At 50.7% G+C, this 22,116-nt stretch overlaps 1 protein-coding gene across 1 annotated transcript; it reads right to left on the bottom strand.

Moving 5' to 3' along the window:
* Positions 1-279: 279 nt before the first annotated feature.
* LOC128102136 (ficolin-2) lies at positions 280-9,524 on the bottom strand. The gene is made up of 9 exons (XM_052725674.1): positions 9,413-9,524; positions 7,757-7,870; positions 5,367-5,420; positions 5,047-5,088; positions 4,379-4,411; positions 4,104-4,231; positions 3,560-3,689; positions 2,670-2,804; positions 280-1,318 (listed from the first exon to the last, which is right to left on the bottom strand). The coding sequence occupies exons 1-9, from the start codon at positions 9,522-9,524 to the stop codon at positions 1,071-1,073; spliced, it is 996 nt and encodes a 331-aa protein (XP_052581634.1). The 3' UTR covers positions 280-1,070.
* Between the last annotated feature and the right edge of the window lie 12,592 nt (positions 9,525-22,116).

Below are 22,116 nucleotides of genomic sequence, written 5' to 3'. Positions count from 1 at the left end.
AAAAGGAACGACAGAAAATGCAGTCAGGGTACCCGGGAAGCTGGAGGGGCTGGGGGCCAGGCTCCATGCCAGGCATCAGGAGGAAGGCACACCAGTGTCTTGACTTTGGCCAGCTGAACCTCTACAAGTCTTATTATTTTGGGAACTGTGGGTAATGGGTCCTGCTGTTTTAAGCCACTAAATGTGTGGGTGTCGGTTGAAGCAGAGGTATAGGGCTGAACATGAGTATGCAGAGGAATTCTATCTTTCTGGGCCCTTAATTCCTTCCTCTTTGTGCCTCATAAGCCGATGGTCTAGTTTGAATGGGGCATACCCACCTCTCTCTTCCTCCTGCTCAGACCCCCTGAGTCCTAGGGAGAAACTAGCCCTAGTCTATGAGGAGTACCTCTCCTTTTCCCCAGAAACTCCCACTCGCTTCTGTCGATTAGAATTGAGGTTCTGGAGACGAGATGTGCCCTGGGTGAGGCAGGCCCCTCTTCATCTTCCCCTCAGGTACTGCTGGCCCTGTGGTCAGTGCTCCCCACATCTGCTATTCATGGGAAGCTGCTGGCTCACAGAAACATTTACATAGCAAGCAGAAGGGGTCCTGCATGCTCCCAACCTCTTATGAACATTTCCTAGCCCCAGGTGACCTTTTAATGGACATGTAAATTGCTGTGAGTGAGCTATAAGGGAACATGGGGCTGGGATGGGGACAGGTCACTTATGGTAGTGGCAGAGCTGAGGGTCAGAGGCAGGTGGCCCTAGGGAAGCAGGCATTGGTCTGCATTTATAAGTGGGCTTTCCAACTCTTCCTGACTGTCAAGGTCATAGACAGCTCTGCTGGATGATACAGATGTGGCGAAAGACTAAAAAGGAACACAGAAAACCCACAGGCACATGCCTGTCAGAGAACAAGCAGCTTTGGGAGATGCAATTTTTCCTTTGGAATGCAAATGTAAGTATGCGAGGAAGGCTGTCCTGGAGGTCACGGGCTGTGTGGACTGTGGGTAAAGGGCAGAGCAGGGCAGCGTGGGCACATTCCTTGCTTAGCTGGTAATGCAGCTGGAAGGTCCTTCCTGTGGCGGGAGCTAGGTGAGGCGCACCTTCATCTCAGAAACCTTGTAGCTGTAGTTGTACCCTCCCCACGACCTCCAGTTAACACCATTTGCGTAGCTCTTGTGGGGCCCCCTGAGGTAGAGGCCATTCAGGTTGGAACGGTGACAGTCACCGTACCACCAGGCTCCATGGTAACTCAGCGCACAGTTGGAAGAACTCTGGTCATTGTCTTGGTCTTTGGTAGTGAAAAATTGGTTGTTTTGGGAAGTCAGGGAGTCACCTGTTCAGAAAGAACATGTGTCATGTAGATGCTAGACGCGCACTAGACGGCCCCATCTCCTGCCTGTGACTCGCCAATTCTCAGCTGGATAATTCATCAGTTGAGGCCCAGGTGAGGGACCCATCTTCACAAGCCTTGGGAAAGAGTATAATGCCAGATATAACCCCCTCCTCCTGGTCCAGCAAGTCCCTGTGGCCATTGTTATCTCTCCTCAGGCACACTCTCTGCTCCCTCAGGGAGCCTCTAACAGCATCACCAGTACCAGTTCTCTCCTCACGGCAGCCTGCGGCTCTCTCTAGGACTTCTCTTTACTTCCTCTTGCCCTGGCTGTCTCTAAGTCGGCTCCAAATGGTCATGCCTCCAGAGTTTACCCTATTGCACCTCCACGCTGGGCACACAGCTTCTGATGCCCTCAGTTTCCCCACATACAGACTTTGTTTTCTTTCCTAAAAGTCCCAGGTGAGATGCTGCAAAGTGGGTACATGAATTTCAGAGCTGTCACCTTCAAAGCTCCCGAGAGAGCGGCCTGCCCCGCTTAGCTGTGGGTTCAGCGGTTAAATAGGTGTGGTCATGCCCCACGGCTCCCTGTACCCAGACACGTACTTTGTAGGATGGACTTTCCAAACCACAGGGCCAGAGTCCTTCGGGAAAGAGGGCTGCTGTGGTTTAGAGATGAACTCTCCCCACAAAGCTTTGTATATTGAAGGCTCAATCCCAATTCGAGCAGTGTTTGGGGGTTCGGGTGATTGGTTGAAGAGAGCTGAGGAGTCATTTGTGGGTTAGTCACTGATAGAGTCCTAGTAGCCCATAGGGAGCTGGTGACAGGCAGGGCCTAGTTAGAGGAAGTGGGTCACTAGAGACATGCCTTTGAGGGGTGTTCCCTTTCAGTCTCTTTCTTTGCTTCCCGTTGGCCCTAAAATGAAAGGCTTCGTCCTAATGCAAGTTTCCACCATGATGTTCCACCTCACCTTTACAGTAAAGGGTCTGACTAACTCAGTGTCCCTAAGGTGCTCTTTCTACAAGAAACAGGGCTTTGGCACCCATGGAGAGATGCCCATCTCCTTCTGACTCTCTCGTATATGGTAGTCAGTGGTCCCCACTCACTATGCAGTGGAGCTGGGTGTGGGCCCTTAGTTCTGGGCTATCGGGCAGTCTTGGGGGGTGCTAACAGACTGCATCTATGGTCCTCACCTAGTATAAGGATGTAGATATTAGTGTTTTGCAGATGGCAACCCTAGGCTCAGAGCCATAGGCCCAGCTCAAGGCCACCGGGGGAGATAGAAAGCAGGTCCCTCTACTCCCAGACTGGTTCAGAAGCCGCCATCTCACAGCCCCTCCTCAAGCTGCTCACCAGCACCACCTCCAACAAAATTTCCCAGGACGAGCTTGTATTTCTCGGCCTCTCCCTCGATCTTGAAGGAGCTGTACTTGGCAAAGTTACGCTTGCCTTCGAAGTCTGCAAGATCCACTCGCAGCTCGCTGGTTCCTGCAGGGAGGGGGGGGCGTGTTAAGGCTCTTAAGGCTCAGCTTTTGAGCCTTCACACTAGGCAGCCCTAGGGAATTCACCTGGGTAGGTACCAACATCTGTTGACCACAAGGGGGTGGCCACTATTTCTAAGCACCCTCCCATCTGTTCCACAGGCAGTACCTGAAAACCTACTGGCCACGTTCCCTTGGCGGGACCTGCCATGCTTTATTTTGTGAATTCTCCCAGAGGGCTGTGCCCTGAAATGCAGTAGCCTGAACCTGGATGTGAACAGTTTTTTTCTTTTCTTTCCCCCCCAAAATTGGATGCCCAGGAGCAGACACAGTAAGGTGTCCTGACAGTGAGTGAGAGACAAAGGCTAGGTGGTTTCCATTGGATCACAGGACAGACCATGAGCCAGTGTTATGTGCCGTAGGGGGGTGAGAAGGGCTTTGGGGAGCCTGCTCTCTGTGGCAAGTATGAGGCAAGAGACTCCTGTAGGACCCAGAGGCAAGTGTTCTGGGGGAATTAACAGCTATAGATGAGAAGGGATGTTCCCAAGACTACCAGCATACCTCTTCTGTTGGGTCCTGAGATGTCAGTAGCCCACACTAGAGGAATCCCTTATCCCCTGATCCTCACCTTCTGGAAGGTCACGGCAGGGATCTCATGCCCTGGGGGGCCATTGCTGTGTGATCTAACACCCTGGGACTCTTCTGCCCCGTGGTCCAGGACTCAGAGTCCCAAGGTTACCCCATCTGGCTGGCACTGCCTACCCTGGGTGGTTAGGGCGTGGATGTTGTCATTTCCCAGCCAGAACTCCCCCAGTTGACTGCCAAAGCCGCGCTTGTATGAGTCCCAGTCCCGAAAGAAGTCCACAGAGCCATCGAGCCTCCTCTGGAAGATCTGGGACAGGGAGGTGTACACAGAAGTCAAGAAGGCAGGTATACTTCCTACAGCACGGGGGACCAAGCCTCAAAGCAGAACAGGAACCCAGGATCCCCAGAACACTGGGAACCTAGTGCCATAAGCATGCCGTTGCGGATCCCACACAATGAAGTAAGTGGCAGCTAAGAGAATAGGCCACATGTCCCAAGCCACGCAGCAGGAAGTGGAGTGTGCTGGCTTCATCTGGTGCCCCCCTTCAACACAGGCTTTCCCACATAGGTCGCCGGCCAGCACTGCTGGTTCTCTATCTTCAGAGAAGGAAGGGCTCCCTCTGAGGTACAAAGGGACAGAGAATCCACATATCTCATTTTCTGTTGGCCATGGAACTTGGGTCCTGACAGTTCTGTATGTGAGGGCTAACCCAGTACTCACGGTCCAGCCCCCGCCTTCGGTGTCCATGTCACACAGCACAGTCAGAGGCCTGCAATCTGGCAGGTAGATGGTATACCAGCCAGTAAGAAAGTGGCCCCGGGTGAGCAATTCCTTGCAGGCCCGAGGTCCTGTGGATGGAAGCAGGGAGTAAAGGTTGGACTGGAACCCAGGTATCAAAGAAAGTAGGCAATGAGCTCAAAGTCACGCAGCAGGGGCCCAGAAAGGGAGGCAGGGACAGAATATCCACATGGGGACAGGGTAGGTGATGTGGTCACCTGTAGCACACGACTGAGATGGCCCGGTGTCTCCTGTGTGGGGAGAGAAGAGACCTGGTCTTAAGTGTGTAGTCATCAACTTCGTCCCCATTGACCCCTATAATATGAGCTGGGTAATTCCAGGACTCGCCTAGGCCCTGCCCTTGGGGTACATGGTCCAGCTGCCTGGCTTTTCCTCTGCGGCTGTGGTAAGTGCTGTCCCTGACAGCACCCTTGTCCAGGCCTTGTGTACCAAAGAGAGTGGAGAGCCCCCTCCTTACTCCCAGAATGCTTAGACTATTCTCTGCCAGAGTGTCTACCCAGGAGGCCTTGTGAGTGAGGGGTGTCCACGGCATTCAGAACGCAGATAGGTCCCCCTCAATTGTAAAGAAAACATGAGGTTGCCTCTTAGAACTTCATAATTAAAAAATAAATAAATAATAAATAAATAAATAAATAAATAAATAAATAAATAAATAAATATCAATTAGAAAAGAATTCAAATCAGTTTTGCTAATCACCCAGCTAGACCACAGGCAGGTGCTAGGATGTGAGTCCTCAGAGTTTGAACATCCTGGTCCCTGCCACCTACTCTACCCCCTGCCCAGACAATAGGACCCTCTCCCTAGGTATGACTGGGCATGGCAGACCCCCCAAGACACAACACATGGACTCACCTTTCTCTCCACGAACTCCCTTCTCTCCACGTACTCCCTTCTCTCCTCGGTCTCCTGGGGAAGCAGAGAACATGATGCTGATGCCCAGAGCATCTGAGCAATCAGGAGACCCACCAAATGGGCCTAGTCACCCAAGGCAGGCACTCCTTAGGGTCAGCTGGGGTGCTGGAAGCCCGCAGGAGTGGGGGCAGGCAACCCCTGATGCTGGCAGGAAGGGACACTGAGGCCTGGGGTAGGGCAGAATCCTTCCCCATCTCTTTCTCCAACCCCCATGTCTTCATGGACAGATTGAGGTGCCTGTTTTGCACCCTTGCTGTCTGTCAGGCTGTTACCTTTGGGTCCAGTTGGTCCTGCCTTTCCAGGGTGTCCAGGGAGGCCGTTCTCTCCTGCAAATTCAAATATACTTCTGAGCAAAGCATCCACATTGTCCCCGTGGACAGTCTTTGCTGTCATGCTGGCCTTAGTGACCTTTGGGACCACAGCCAGGCTCACTGTGGAGGGTGCAGAGGGTGGCATGGCCTAACCTGTGGCTGGGGAGGGCATAGAGGGTGGGATAGCCTATAACCCATGGCTGGGGAGGGCGTAGAGGGTGGGGTAGCCTATAACCCATGGCTGGGGAGGGCGTAGAGGGTGGGGTAGCCTATAACCCATGGCTGGGGAGGGCGTAGAGGGTGGGGTTGCCTAACCCGTGGCTGGACACTGGGTCCTCCGGCAGGCACTCAGTAAGCTCTCATTTGCTCCTTTGTCCAACCTGAGTGAACCAGGCCTGGGCCACAGCGACCTCACAGGGGGAGAGGGGGAAAGGGAACATGGCTGTGTCATGCCCTCAGACCCTGTGCTGTCTAGTTTTTAATGTCAGTTTGTCACAGGCTAGAGTCATTTGGAAAGAGAGAACACCACCTGAGAAAATGGCCCTACCAGACTGGCCTGCAGGCAAGCCTGTAAGGACATTTTCTTGGTTAGTGATTGATGTGGTGGGCCCAGGTCACTGTGGGTGGTGCTACCCCTAGGCTGGTGGTCCTGGGAGCCAAAAAGACAGTCTGAGAAAGCTTTGAGGAGCAAGCCAGTAAGCAGTTTTTCTTCACGGCCTCTGCATCACCTGCTGCCTCAGGGTTCCTGCTCTGACTTTCCTGGATGACAGACTACAAGCTGTGAGATGAAATAAAACCTTTCCTTCCCAAGTTGCTTTTGGTCATGATGTTATATAGCAGCAATAGAAACCCAACTAAGATGTTCCCTGGCTCAACAGAAGCTATGAGGCAGTCACAAGGTCCTCCTGGCAGATCCTGGTCTCGGGAGCCACACTGGCCCCCAGCACAGCACTGCTGGTGTCTGCAGCAGCTTGAGGACTCCAGGCTTCCGTCATCAGGGATGCTGAAGAACAGAGTGGACTTGTTCATCCTCTACAGGAGAAGCAACTGTAGTGGCCCAAATTACTCAGGGCCAGAGAACCTGAGCTCGCTTTACCCAGCAGCCCTGCGTAAGGGGGTGATTGGACCACGGGCGTGGTTACCAGGGGTTTGGAAGGGTCTACACTTGGCTGTATCTAGCAAGAGGGAGGTCTTTTGCCTTATTATAAAAAGCCCTTTTGAATAAAGTTCTGGGCCGTTGGATATTGACCCAAGTCTTCCCGAAGCTGTCCTGTGTTTCTGTCTTTCTTCTCGTCTTCAAGGTCTCTCTCTTTCTACCTAATATTTTCTTATCCCTCTCTCCTCAAGGGTACCCAGGGTAAAGTGGGGGCAAGTCCCCCACAAGCAATATCACTTCAGGGAAACTGACCCTGCAAAGCACCCCGGTACACTAGTTCCCACTTTGGGTCAATTCAGCAATGCACAGAAGTAGCAACTTAGTTATACGGAAGTAGAGTCCAAAGCAAGAGGTCAACACCCCTCCCTCGATGCTGGCTGTCCCATCCTGGCCATGGGATAACCTCTTCCCCCAAAGTCCCTCAGCAAGGCTCTGGGGACAGAAGTCTCCTCCCCTAATGGGACCACAGAAGTGAGCAGGCAAGTGGGACTTGGCTTGGGGCTACTCACATTAGCTTTAAGCCTGGCATCTTCTAGGGGTATCATAGAGGTGTCCAGGTTTGTCCTGTCCCCACCAGATCACCACCAGGGGTACCTTCAGACATGAGGCTCCCCTGGGCAGCTCTGCTGCCAAACCTCAGCGCATCTAAGTCTGACTCAGGAAACATAGGCACCACCACTGTCTCCCATTTGGGGAGAACAAGTGTGCTTGAGGTCCCCACAAGTGCTAAGGTTCAGGGCTCTAGGGGCCATACTCTGAAGCAGATCCCAGATGGAGTCTGCCCTACTCTCTCAGGAGGGCCAGCTCAGGGAGGAACTGGTCCCTTTGAGCCTTTGTTCCATCACCAGAGGCAGGTGAAGAAGAAAGTGACAGCCCACCTTTCAGGTGAGGATGTGGAAGTATCTAGTGCCTAGATGTGTCCTAGCGACCAAGTGAAACAGACATCTGTAGGGGACCAAGAGGCAGGTCTTCAAAGCATGCCTGGATCACCTAAAATGATCCAGAGAAGCCCTCCTGGATCTTTTCAGACTGATTGGACCCGGTTTCTGTCATTGGCCATTGTGCCAACATACCCGTGTGCAAGACCTGGAATCAGGGAGGGCCTGAGGTGGTCACCCAAGTCCAGAAGACCAGACTCAGGGCCCCTCCCCCACTGCTGTGCCTTCCATGTGTCCTCCCCTTCCCCCAAACACACCTCTATCTCCTTTGGCCCCTGCTTCTCCTTTGGGCCCCAGGGCTCCGGGCCCGCCAGGGCAGCCTCGAAGGATGGTGAGTTTGTTGGAACCGTCCAGATCCAGGACTTTCACTTCTGCAGAGCAACACAAGCATCAATCAGTAGGACCATCTTGGGCCACCTGCCCCGAGGGCAACTGCCAGCTCAGCCATGTCAGACATGGGTAGATGGCTGCAGCCAGAATCACCAGCCTCCTCCGCAGAGATGGGGCAGAATTTAGGTCTTCCTTTGGTGGAAACTAGGTCTGTCCTTGCCCTGGGGAGCTGGGCAGCTGAGAGGGGAATGCAGGATAGAGTCCTGCCTGGTGGGTGGAAGGAGCCTGCTCAAGAATGAGCCCTCCAGGTACCAGTGTTGTGGTCCTTTGACAGATCACCTAAGGCCCCTGAGTCTCTGTCCCTCAGCCCCAAGTGGTTGTAGGAACTGGAGAGATGGCTCAGTGGTTAATAGCACTTGCTCTTGCAGAGGACCCAGGTTTGGTTCCCACCATCCACATGGCAGCTCACAACTGTCTGTAATTCCAGTTCCAGAGAATCTTCTGGTCTTTGCAGGCACCAGGCATGCAAGTGGTACACAGACATACATACAGGCAAAACATCCATACACATTTAAAAGTATGGTTTCTTAAAGAATAGGGATGTGGTAGGGACTCAGTTTGAGAATGACTTTAGAAAACTAAAGTCTTGCCATTCTGGCATTTAGAGAGGGTTTCATAAATGGTTATTGTTTCTGAAAAACAATAATCAATCTTGCTAAGAAATTCTGTCAATGTAACATTTTCTCTCAGTCTTGACGATTGACCAGAGAATGACTGGGCTGGAAGAGGTCTTCTAGGGAGGGGATGTGCAGGTCTCAAGGCACAGCTGGAACCAAACAGAAGTTGCTACATTGTTTAAAATATTGCTAAGTTGTGACTTGAAAAGTGCACACCCTTGCAGAACTCTTGGGATATCAGAACAGGGCGGGTTTCAGCTCGGTGACCAGAGGCTATCTTTGGTGCGCTCCTCGATGGGGAGGACCACCTCTCCGGCTCCCGTCTTTCCTCCATTGCCTGTAGTTCTGTGTGCAGGGTTGAAGCCTCTCGGGCTTTTCCCATCCAGTTTTCTTGCTGCCTCTTTTCCCTGGGGTGGGCTGTGCCTTGCTGCTATCTGAGTCCCCTCTCTCTATCTAGTCCCCCATGCTACCGCCTAGGACAGCTGTCCTGTGCTTAGGAGCAATATCCCCAGGGTGGACAGAGCCAATCAGGGATATTCCCAACCCCAAATCCTTCCTATATGTACCATACAGGACTGTGGGGTACATTTTCACCAAAGTTATCAAGGGGATGTGTCAGCCACCAGATTAGAGGCTCCTAACATTTCTCTCTGAACTCCCTAAGAAGGTAGAAAATGTCGGTGTCGTCTTCATCTGTGAAGCTCCCGGGGTCAGACTGCAGGCCTCGGGGTCAGCAGGCACAGGCCCATGAAATCTCCACCCAACCTGGTGCTGATCACTCAGAGTCTGTCTTCAGAGGGTGACCCTGAGCTAACCAGGAGCTTCTCAGAAGAGGTGGGCACAGGGACATTAAGTGGGCAATGAGTGGGTAGTTGCCTGCTTTCAAGGACTTCGAGTCCATCTCACCTGGGCAGGTGTCATCAGCAGGAGTGATCAGGCCTTGGATGAGCAGGGTCAAGATGAATAGGGCAGCAGGTCCCGGAGCCATGGTAAGTGCAAAGCTCCCACTCTTCTCCATAGCTCTGCAGAAGCGCTCTGCTCTTATAAGGCAGGAACCCCAGCTCCCCTCCTTGAGCTCCAGTGTCCCAATCCCCAGGAGACAATCACTTCCTGGAGGCCCATGCTTGCACAAGAGGCCTGAAATTGTCCCCAGGGTATGTCTGTTCTTCCAGTGAGGCCTCCCAAGGCTAACTTCCCCTGCAGAGACATCTGAGCCCAGCCCAGGGTCACCTCTATTTGCAAAGGACTTGCCCTGTTGGCTTAAGTTAAGCATAACCCCACATACCCTTCTCATTTCCCATCAGGCTCTAAACCATCTCTGGTGGTTAGGGAGGATTCCGGAAGCCAGTCCACAGGACAGACAGAAGTGATCTGGTCACCGGGGATTTGATGTGGAAGGGAAAAGATGTCCCGAGCACCCGTGAAACCCCAAAGCACTGCTTGTACCTTGTCATTACCACCACCAACATAGAAGAACTTGCCTGGTGTTTACAGGTAGAGAACTACAGGTAGGTCTCACAGCCTGCAAGGATCGGACACTGGGCTCAACTCTGTGTGAGATCCAGTGCATCGGGGGCTGTTCATCACACCCGCAGGTGAGGACACCTCTCGCTCCTCCACGCCTGTCTCCCTGCCTTCAGGCTAAATTCTATCTTTGGCGCTCTGTACCCTGCATGCTCAGCCTAAGCTGACAGTAGCTGTTCAGCTGAATGGTGTGGGCATCTGATGAAGTCAGAGAGTAGAAGGACGGGGTTTCAAGGGACAGCTGTTTTTCTGGCCACTGTGCAGAGTAGATCCTAGCCATACTGCTTGTGCCAGGGGGATAGACACAGGGACAGACAGATAAGAAGTCCAGAAAAATATGGGATGCGTACAGAAGCACCGTTACCAAATGTGGTGCACAGCTCAAGACTGCACTGTGGAGAAAGCATATGCAGGCTTTTTTTTTCTGAGTCTCCCAGCACTCCTCACCCAGGAAGGAGAGGGCTGAGGCTCAGCCAGGCAAGCTTCTTTGTGCCAACTAGGTGGTGGATGGATATTCACCTGGGGTTCGGTCAAGATAGAGAGAGGGAATAAGGCTTTGGACCCCCTATGCCAGCTGCCTCTGCTGGCACTGCTTCTTCAGGCCCCGGGGAGCACTGCTCCTTCTGCACAGGCCCCGGGGAGATGTCACCAGTGCAGTCATGCAGCAGGGGAATGCTGCTGAGGTGTGGCTGTGGCGATGAAGAGTGTAGATGCCATGTTTGAAGAGTGTAGGAACTAATTCCACTGCAGTGTTTGGAGGTCGGGCCTCGGGGGCGGTGAGGACTAGGTAAGTGTGGTGGTTATTTTTCTGTTGCTGTGATAAAACACTGAGACCAAGACAACTAGTAGAGGAAAGCATTTATTCGGGGCTTACCGGTCCAGAGGGTTAGAGCCCGTAATGGTGGACCAGAGGTGGCAGGCGGCTGGAGCAGCAGTTGAGAGCGCACATCTCAAATGGCAAACAGGAAACAGAGAGGCACTGAGGATAATATGAGGATTTGAAACCTCAAAGCTCACCCCCAGTGGCATGCTTCCTCCAGCAAGGCCACACCTCCTAGTCCCTCCCAAACAGCTCCACCTACTGGGGACTGAGTATCCAAATGCCTGAGACTGTTGGGGAGCATCTCATTCAAATCACACAGTAAAGCTGTCAGGAAGTAAACTCCACAGTCAGTCCTGGTGGCTCTATAGAAAGAGAGAACCAGGACACATACACGAGCATATCCATACACCCACATGTTTGCACATATGTGTACATATACCTTCATGCATGTGCACACACATGCATGAGCACATGTATGTGTGCACATATGCACATGCACACATGTACACAGTAATACATGCACATATATTCATATTACATGCATGTTCATATGTACATGTTATATTCATAATATATGCATGTATATATATTCATGCATGCACACAAACACATATACGTAAACACACACAAGCATTCCTGCCTTTGACTGGGGACCTGTGGCACACTGCCAGCAAGACAACCATCACCAGATGCAGACCCTGGAATCTGCATGCCCAGAGCCATGAGCCCAAACAAACCTGTTATTAATGAATCACCTGGTCTGTGGTCTGTCAGTAACATACAAGAGACAAATACAGCAGATTCTGTCACAGTCAAATACTTTAAATTTGGCTGCATGGGAACCACTGACCTCTGGCATTCAGGACTGTCTGTCCTGCTGGGGACAAACAGCAAAAGGTCACACACTTGCATGGAGGCCCAGCTACAGCTGCTATGCTCCGGGAACATAAATCTTAAGGCTTTTTTTTTTTTTTTGCCACGAGAATTTGCCAAACTCAAAAGCTGCTAGACAACTGTGCAGTGTTAAAGGTCAAAAGTAAGTGTCGAGGACCAGGAAGAGTCTGGGTTTGGGATCCAGAAGGGCTCCACCCTAGAAGCAGAGTGAGCTAGCCCTCAGCACTCCTGTAGACTGCCTTTGAGGAGGTGTGTGCCGGGAAAAGCTCAGTTCTAGAAACATCCTCAGGTCTCCCCAGGTTGCTCGTGCCGCTGGCTGTCGGCAGAAACCTTTTTAGAGGACAAAGCAGCATTGTGGGCTTCACAAGATTTCTATAAAGTGTGTGTGTGTGTGTGTGTGTGTGTGTGTGTGTGTGTGTGTGTGTGTGTGTAAATGTCAGAAAAGGATGGGAGACAACCACGCTCGAAAGGAGGAAAACAACAGGTCCGAGAACCAGAAAAGAGAACCCAGGACACGGAACACAGAGGCCACAGGTGCCAAGGCTACACACTGACCCTGAGTGCCTGAAAGCATCCTCTGAGATAGGAGTCCAGAGTCCACACACAAGACCAGGATCTTGGAGATCTGTGTTCATGGAAGTCTGTTCTGTATTCATGGATCAGGATGCCCATGCAGCTTGTCCCCTGAGTGAGCTACATACCCACTATACATATCAGTTAACTCCCCCCACCCCAGCATGACACTGGACAAGATGGATTTAAAACGTACAGAAAACCCATGACACTCCTGAGCAGGACCAAGAGACCCTGGTCTGCTCTGTCAGGCACCAAAGCCTTCCCCACCAAAGCAGCAGTAACTCAGACAGCGTGCTGCTGGCTCAGGGCTACACAGTCGGGCAGTAGGACCATCAACGTTTCCCGAAACAAAGCAGGGGGTATCCTGCTTTTGATCTGTGCCAGTGGTGGCTCCACGGAGAAACAAGCAATGAAAACTTTGAATAAATGCCACAAACAACTATGTGTATAGAAAAACAAGAAATGAGAGTTTACTTCAATCGTACAAGTGAAATTAATATTGGGAGAGCTGTAAACCCCAACATGAATGGTAAAACCTAGCGACTTTAGATCGTATTATAAGTTATCAAATAGCCCCACTGATGTCTTATATGGAAAAGAAAACTGCCAGACACAAAGGGGAAGTTTAAAAAATGGTGTGAACCATGGTGAATAGCATTAGTTTTTCAAAATACACCAAAGTGTTGGGGAAACAAACTTAAGACATGTGAGTGCATGCATGTCAGAGGGCTTGCACTGTCATAACAGGGCTTCCTGCGAGCTACTCTCCTATGGAAAGCGGGGCAGTGACCTCAAGAGATGCTTATAAACATGGATACTTCATTCCAAATAGAAACAGCAAAGCACACACAGCACTGTGACCAGAGAAGTACTTAAAGCCACGAGACACCACCATCCACGAGACACCACCATCCATTCAATCTAGGAGGAGAACCTTTCCAAAGAAGCAAACTACACAGGGATTTGGTGAGCTCGCCCATTATCACAGAGGGTTTACGTGGTACAAACACATCTGAAAGCCTCTTGGCACCATGTCCACAATTCCCTGTGACCAGTGAACTCAGCATCCAGCCTCGGGTAGCTCACTTGAGCTCAGCAGGAAGATGCTGAGACACACTAAAAGGACAAAATATCCACCTGCTGCAGAAAGGACAGGACCCTGCAGGGAGTTCATACTGGGGAAGCCTGTCCAGCAGGGACATAAAGCCATCACAGCCTCTGCAGAAGCGTGCTGGAATTCACAGACAACCAAGCACTAAATGGAAGAAGCTAGGATTAAAAGAATGCTGGGCACAGGCTATTGGGCTTGCTGAACAAGTATGAGGACCTCAGTTCAGATCCCCAGCATCTACATAAAAGCCAATTTTGGTGGGATGCATCTGCAACCCTCTCTCAAAAAGTGAGGTGGAGAGACATTGAGGAGGACCTCTAGCCTCTACACACATGCACACACACAAGCACATGTAAACATGTACATACACCACATGCATGCATGTGCATGCGTGCACACCACACACACACACACACACACACACACACACACACACACACACACATGGGGAGAGAGAGAGAGAGAGAGAGAGAGAGAGAGAGAGAGAGAGAGAGAGTTTGTAATTGAATTGTGTTTGTACAAAATTCAGGAGTAGGAAGGAGCCTGAGCAGTGGGATTAAAGCAGTGGGATTAAAGAGTGTGGTTAATGGTGAAGTAGAGAGAGAAGCGAGATTCCTGCCTCCCTGAGGGAACTGGAGCATGGCACTTGACAAAAGGCCCCTGGAAGCCGGGCAGGGCTGTGTTAAGTTTCATGGGCTTTGGTGAATGGATGTTTTAGATCACTAAAGGAAGGTCACAGCAAGGAAGGCTGAGCACAGGTGTCAAGGTCAGCCCTTATTGCTTCCTGCTGAAGCTCCAGACCAACCATTGGCAGGAAGCCCAGGATATGGAGGGCCCAGAGACCCTTTCCATACCCTCACTTCTAGGAGACCAACAAAGCACCACCACCCACTTTGGCTCCCAGTGCTGGTGCTGAAGCCAAAAGAGAGGGACTCTGGACAGACAGAATGTTCCTTCTATAGGGACCATGCCCACATTGCCTGGGCCCCCGACCCCCTTGCTACACCTTGAAAGATGCAATGACAGGGTGTTCAGTTTGGTTCCATTGGTCCACGTGTCAGTTTTTATGTCAGTACCATGCTTTTTTTTTTATTACTGTAGCTCTATAGTAGAGCTTGAAGTCAGACCTCAACATAAATCCAGTTACTCTGAACCCAACAGAAGAGAAAGTAAGAAGTAGTCTTGAACACATTGGCACCGAAGATCACTTCCTAAATATAACACCAGTAGCACAAACACTGAGAGAAACAATTAATAAATGGGACCTCTTGAAACTGAGAAGCTTTTGTAGGGCAAAGGACATGGTCAACAAGACAAAACAACAACCTACAGAATGGGAAAAGATCTTCACCAACCCTACATCTGACAGAGGGCTGATATCCAGAACATATAAAGAACTCAAGAAATTAGACATCAAAATACCCAACAGTCCAATTAAAAAAAATGGGGTATAGAGCTCAACAGAGAATTCTCAACAGAAGAAGCTCAAATGGCTGAAAGACATTTAAAGAATTGCTCAACATCCTTAGTCATCAGGGAAATGCAAATCAAAATGACTCTGAGATACCATCTTACACCCGTCAGAATGGCTAAGATCAAAAACACTGAAGACATCTTATGTTGGAGAGGATGTGGAGCAAGGGGAACACTCCTCCACTGTTGGTGGGAATGCAAACTTGTACAGCCACTTTGGAAATCAATATGGCGCTTTCTTAGAAAATTGGGAACCAACCTTCCTCAAGATCCAGCTATACCACTCTTGGGCATATACCCAAGGAATGCTCAAACATACCACAAGGACACATGCTCAACTATGTTCATAGCAGCATTATTTGTAATAGCCAGAACCTGGAAACAACCTAGATGTCCTTCAGCTGAAGAATGGATAAAGAAAATCTGGTATATATACACAATGGAGTACCACTCAGTAGAGAAAAACAATGACATCATGAGGTTTGCAGACAAATGGATGGAACTAGAAAATATCATCCTGAGTGAGGTAACCCAGACTCAGAAAGACAAACATGGTATGTACTCACTCATAAGTGGATACTAGATGTAAAGCAAAGGATAACCAGACTGCAACCCACAACTCCAGGGAGGCTACCTAGTAAAGAGGACCCTAAGAAAGACACAGGGATCACCCAATGACAGAGAAATGAATGAGATCTACATGAGCAAACTGTGGGTGGGTGGGGGTAATGGAGGGCAAGGGTCGGGGGAAAGAGAGTTTAGGGAAGCGGGAGGTCCCAGCTGGATCAGAAACAGAGTGGGAGAACAAGGAAAAGATACCATGATAAATGAAGACCCCATGGGAATAGGAAGAAGCAGAGTGCTAGAGAAGTCCCCAGAAGTCCAGAAAGATACCTCCACTATAGACTACTGGCAATGGTTGAGAGAAAGCCTGAGCTGACCTGCTCTGGTGATCAGATGACCAAACACCCTAGCTGTCATGATAGAACTCTCATCCAGTGACTGATGGAAGCAGATGCAGAGATCCACAGCCAAACCCCAGGTGGAGCTCCAGGAGTCCAACAGGCGAGAAGGAGGAGGGATTATATGAGCAAGAGATATTGAGACCATGGTTGGAAAAGTACAGAGATAACTAGCCAAACTAGTGGAAACACATAAACTGTGAACCAATAGTTGAGGAACCCCCATGGAACTGGACCAGGCCCTCTGGATAAGTGAGACAGTTGATGAGCTTAAACTGTTTAGGAGACCCCCAGGCAGTGGGACCGGCACCTGTCCTTAGTGCATGAGCTGGCTTTTTGGAACCTAGGGCCTATGCTGAGACACTTTGCTCAGCCTTGGTGCAGGGAGGAGGGGCCTGGACCTGCCTCAACTGAATCTACCAGGCTGGGCTGACTCCCCAGGAGAGACCTTGCCTTGGAGGAGGTGGGGAATGGGGGGTGGGTTGGGGGTAAGGATGGGGGTGGGAGGAAGGAGGACGGGGGAATCCGTGGCCGATATGTAAAATTAAGTTAATTATAAAATAAAAAAATAATTTAACTTCAAAAAAAAAAGAAAGAAAGAAAGATGCACTGAATGGGTCCGGCTCCTCATTGGGTGAGCTGTGGCATAAGTGGACAGGAGGGAAGGGCACTTCCAGGCAAGTGACAGGGTTGGGACTGCTCTGCAGGTGCTAGGGAGGTGACCTGACCGGCCGTGCCTCCCAGGACCACAACTAAGGCAGCCAGCTAGCCACTTCACCACGAATGCCCTCTTTTCCCGGGTACCTGGACTTTCCCCTGTCCCTCCACTGGGTGTACTCACTCCCATGGAGTCTGGAAGGCTGTGGAAGGGACCTTGCATTGCTCCATCCCTGAGCTGCCGGGACAGCTGTGTCCCCTGTGAGGACATCTGCCCTCAACCCTTCTGTGGTACAGAGGAATCTGCCAAGTTCAGAGAGTAAGAAAAAGGGCTGAAGCTCCTCTTGCCACCTAGTTTGGGACAGTCCCCATTTGTGAGGGAAATAGGTCTTGTGGCTATACCTGTGGGGTCCTTTCTCCCCAGCCGTGGGGTCCTTTCTCTCCAGCCGTGGGCCACTCACCCCACCCTTCCTGCCTATGGATTTCATTGGCCCTCCTCCACCCCCAGGTTCTTGAGTAGCCAACTTCCCTATCCTCCCTTCCCTCCACAGTCTCCTGTATGCTGGGGCCTGGCTCTGGGGATACACCACTAAAAATTGTGAGATCTTTCTGTTCCATTGTCCAGACTGAGGACCCTTTATCTCAGAGGTCCTCAAGCCTGGCTGCCTCCACCCCACTGAGATCTTCCTGGTGGGGTCCTAGGGAGAGCCCTGAGGGCTCTGCATCCCACCCTCTTCTCCTTTGCCTCTGCAGACAAACGCAACAGTCAGGAGTCCAGGAAGTGGGCACATGGCAAGCAGCTGCTGTGGAAAACACTCAGAGTTGTCACATGACCCAGAACTTTGGCTCCTGGGTGAAGACTTAAGAGTAGTAGGGATGTGCATGTCCACACATTTGTCACTGTAAGGTCACGAGGGCCCAAAAGTGGGTACATGTCCCTCAGCTGGTGAGTGAGTGAATAGAACACAAGCCATCCCATGAGGATGCCATCAGCCGTACAGAGGAGAGACATTCTGGCTTGTATCACACTGTGGACGAGCTTCCAGGAGAGAGCCAAACCACACTGTATAAGCCTCTCATGCTCCCCCAGAACAGGCAGGTTCACAGAGAATGTACACAGTGGTTGTCAGAGCCTGGGGCAGAAGAGAGGGAGTCCGGAGAATGGGTCTGGGGTTGCCTTTCAGGTGACGAACATTTTCTAAATTATGATGGAATTATAGAATGTGCTGACAACACATGACTCTAAAAAATACAAAACCCTACCAACTTGGACACTTCAAACGGGTGAATTCTGTGGCATGTGGAGTCTCTTAATAAAGTTGTCAAAGAATAAAGGGACTCTGAATACAGGAATACAAGTTGGAGTCCTTAAACACTGCAGACATGTGTGTGTGTTCATGTATGTTCGGGTACATGTGCACAAGTATTCAGGGACATGTAGAGTCCAGCTGTTATTCCTCACTCACTGTTCACCTTTCTTTGCATTTCTTATTTGTTTGTTTGATTTGCTTTTTGTTTCTTTGTTTTGAGACAGGGTCTGACTCATTATGTACTCTGGCGAGCCTGGAGCTTGATTTGTAGACTAGGCAGACCTCAAACTCAGAGATCCACCTGTCTCTGACTCCTGAGTGCTGGGATTAAAGACATGCACACAATGCCCAGCTTGTGTTTGGTTGTTTTACTTTGTGTGTGTGTGTGTGTGTGTGTGTGTGTGTGTGTGGAGTAAGTGCATATGTGCACGTGTCTGCACTCACATGTCATGCTGTTCCTATGGAGGTAGGAAGACAACTGTGGACATTGGCTGATTCTCTCCTTCTACCTAGTGGATCTAGGGTTGACGTCAGGTTGTCCTACTTGGTGGCAAGTACGTTTACCCACCCACTGAGCCACCTTGGATTTTGCTGGAAGCTTTCCCGGTAGGTTAGGCTGACTGGCTAGTGAGCCCCAGGGATCTACCAGTCTTCATCTCCATTATGTTGGGATTATAAGCGTGTGGCACAATACCCAACTCTCTCTCTCTCTCTCTCTCTCTCTCTCTCTCTCTCTCTCTCTCTCTCTCTCTCTCTCGTGGATTCTGGGTCCTCATACTTACAAGTAAGCCCTTTGCTGACTAAGCCATCTTCCCAGTTCCAATACTGGAGACTTGAAGGGAGTGTTGTCTTTCATCCAGGGTTGCAGGGTGGGAGGAGTCCTTGCCTTCCGCCTTCTTCCTCTTCTCCTCCCCCTCCCTTCTCCCCCTCCTGTTCTTCCCTCCCTATTATCAGCACCCCTTCTTTCACCTTCCTTTGTCAGGAGCCCATGCCCTGAGACCTGGTCTCTAGAAAGCCACCTCCCAGCTGGTTAGTATTGGGAAGAGCTCGGCAGCCCGGGGTGGGGGTGGGGCGCAGAGGGTGTGAGGGAGGGTATCAGGCAATGCCAGTCTGAAGCAAAACTCCCAGTGGTGGTTGCGGAGTTCAGCCTGGGGCCATGAGACAGAGTCACCTGGGGCTCAGCAGGAAGCATTCCTCACCCATGGCCTGTTTTAATTTCCCAGAGATAAAAACAGGGCACAAAGCACCTGCCAGGCATCCGAAGACAGATGACCAGTACTTGCGGCATAATAGTCTGTGTCACAGAAAATTGGAATTTATATCTCCTGAGGCATGGGATCTCTTCATACCGTTTCTGCATCCCTAGGATGCGGGGAGTCCGCCCTGGGCTGCTCGTGAATATACAAACAAAGATAGAGCACCGTGGAGGAACTCTGCTCCCCGAGTCCTATTTTTAATGTCTTAAATTGAGTCTACAAGCCCTAGGACAGTATGGATCAAACAGATCTCATGATAGCCTCTTCAGCTCTGCCAGGGATGAAGGTCACGCTCACCTTCTAAAGCACAAGCGCGCGACACGTCAGGCAGGCGAGGCTGCCACTTTCCTGGGGTTTTGTTCTGTCTTTGTGATTGTTCTTGCTTGGTTCTCTGTGTTTTTAAAGCTTGTGAACAAACTAGAAAAATCCAAGAGTATGTCCCCACCTGAGTTAACCTAGTCATTCTTAAAGCCCCAAATCCATCTACAGCCTTTTGTTCCCGGGGCCCAGAACACAATCCGCTTTGCTCTTGATTTAAGCACGCTGACAGGTCTCTGCCCGCATGCCTGCACTGTGGCAGGAGTGGAACGGGGCTTTCATATATAATGCATGAGCCAAGCACAGTGGATGCAGGGACCGAGAGCTTGGAGCTGTGTGGACCTTGTGTGCCATCTGCCCTGGAGCTCAGTTTTTAGAGTCACAGCACAAACATATTTACTCTGGGTAAAAGAATGGGATGAGGCCGCACAGGACATTTGTTCACCAAAGTAGATTTAGTTTTTAACTCGCATTAGGACAGGATTAACCTTGCTGAAGGGTACTGAGACATGGACAGAATGTATAAAACTCATCCCAGTATGCACGGTATGGGAGAAACACTGGTGAAATTAAACATTTATGGTATGTAAATGCCTTTTCCTCTGTCTCCTTCCTCCCTGGAATCATCTCTGAGGTGCTGGCTCTTTGCCCTGTGGAGTGGAACACAGGCTTTGGCGTAGGCCTAGCCACGTGGTGTTCCTTCCAGCCTCCTAGCACCCTGGCCCTGTCATTCTGGGGACAGGTGGGTGGGCTTGCAGGCTCATGAACGCACAGGTGTGCACACACACGTAGAAACACAGTCCCTGCCAAGGCTCTTTAGAGACATGTTCTCTGCAAGTCAGAGTACCTGACAGGTCTCTGTCCTGTCCTGTGAATTGGAGGCACTGTAGGGTTAAAAAACAAACCAACAAAAACAGAGAAGGCTCCCATTGGCTGGTCAGCATGTCTGTGGGAGCTTTGTGGGGAAGGCAACGCTTACACTGGAGAAGGCTGACCCACTGGTTGAGATTTTCTTAATCTAGGAAATCCTTCAGTCCCGCACAAACCATGATCAATCTTTCTTTCTTCTCAAGAGTCCATCTAGGAATTTCCAAACCTGATTAGTGAGTTGGACACGCAAGTTATTGCTTCTTTTCCAAGCACTTTATTTTTGCAATTTCTCCACAAACTCTTTCAACAACCAACATTTCAAAAGGACCAGCAAAGGAGAACTGAAACTGGGCCGTGGTCCGCCCTGTGGTTTCCTCAACAGAACCCAGATCTTTGTTCCAACTGGTGGCTTAGCTGAAATGCCCTTGGGAAATTGCTGGTGTATGCTAGCCACGTGCCAACTGGTGACAGGTTCCTCTTTCCAAGCACTGGACTGTGGGCGTGCCCAGTGACTAGCGGGGAGCTACACACAGTGCCGTCACTGCAACCACCTCTCTCCACAAAGTCCTAAGGAAAGCAGGGAGGTTGTGTAGCTCCTGTGCACCAACGGTCGCCATCTGGGGAGCTTGTCTTCCTCTCTCACTGAGTAGGGGGCTGGGGCCTCATCGGCTCCTGAATCACCCCAGTGGCTTGCAGTAATGATTGAGGAGGAGGACCCCATGACCCCTGGAAGCGTGGTGGAGAACTTGGGGCTGACTCGGCTTGTACTGGCTAGTTTTATGGGTCATCTTGGCACAAGCTGCAATCATCTGAGAGGAGGGGACCTCAATTAAGAAAATGCCTCCAAAGATCCGGTTGTAGGCAGGCTTATAAGGCCTATAAAGCATTTTCTTAATTGGTGGTTGATGGGTGAGGGCACAGCATACTGTGGGAGGTTCTATCCCTGGCCTAGTAGTTCTGGGTTCTATAGGATAGCAGGCTGAGCCAGTACCTCTCCACGACCTCTGCATCAGCTCCTGCCTCCAGGATCCTACCCTCACTACTTTCGCTGATGAGCAGTGATATGGAAGTGTGAGTGAAATAAACCCTTTCCTCCCCAAGTTGCTTTGGTCATGGTATTTCATCACAGAAATAGTAACCCTTACTAAGACACTCTCCTGAACCTGTGTAGGGACAGGAAAATCTCAATACCATTAGTTGCTGCAGGCCAGTGACCCCCAGCAGGAGACATCTAGATACACTTTTCAACCATCTTTGATGTAAAGAGTATCCTTAAGAGTGAGTGGTGTTCAGTGAGGAATCAGGGTGGTACCCATAAGCAAATACCCTTCTTTAACCCGCAGGGAGGGGTGTCCATCATTCTTCTGATTCAAGGATTAGAGACTACCCAAAGAGGTCACACAGGCTGGTCTAGCCCTCTGTCCCCAGGTAAGACTCCTTGTATGAGGCTCATCTCTCAAATTAGCCTCTGTTCCAGCTCATATAGGGACTGGTACCTCATCCTGTATGGAAGAGGCTGCTTTGAACTTCCTTCCCTTTGAACACGAGTCCAAATGGACAATCGAACCAAGGAGATAGCCTCTTAAATCAGGGAATGTCACTGTCGCTGGCTCTCTATCTAGTACCTCTCCCCCTTCTCCTCCTCCCAAACACCAAAAGATAGAGAAGAGCCTTCTGCTAGGTGCACTGTGGATTTTGGAAGACCTCCAAGCCTATCTTCCAATGTGAACTGACTTGTTCCTAAAGCAGGGGTCAGGTCCAGCTCCAGCAGAAAGGAGTGTCCCAAGATTTGGGCCAGTGGTAGAAGTCATCACCCCACCCTCCCTCTAAGATTCC

The sequence above is a fragment of the Peromyscus californicus genome, unplaced genomic scaffold, assembly GCF_007827085.1.
Source record: "Peromyscus californicus insignis strain IS unplaced genomic scaffold, ASM782708v3 Scaffold_7__1_contigs__length_154581171, whole genome shotgun sequence".
In the NCBI taxonomy this organism is placed as follows: domain Eukaryota; kingdom Metazoa; phylum Chordata; class Mammalia; order Rodentia; family Cricetidae; genus Peromyscus; species Peromyscus californicus.
Note: the sequence above shows the minus strand (reverse complement) of the source record. Positions and strands in the feature narration are given on the sequence as shown.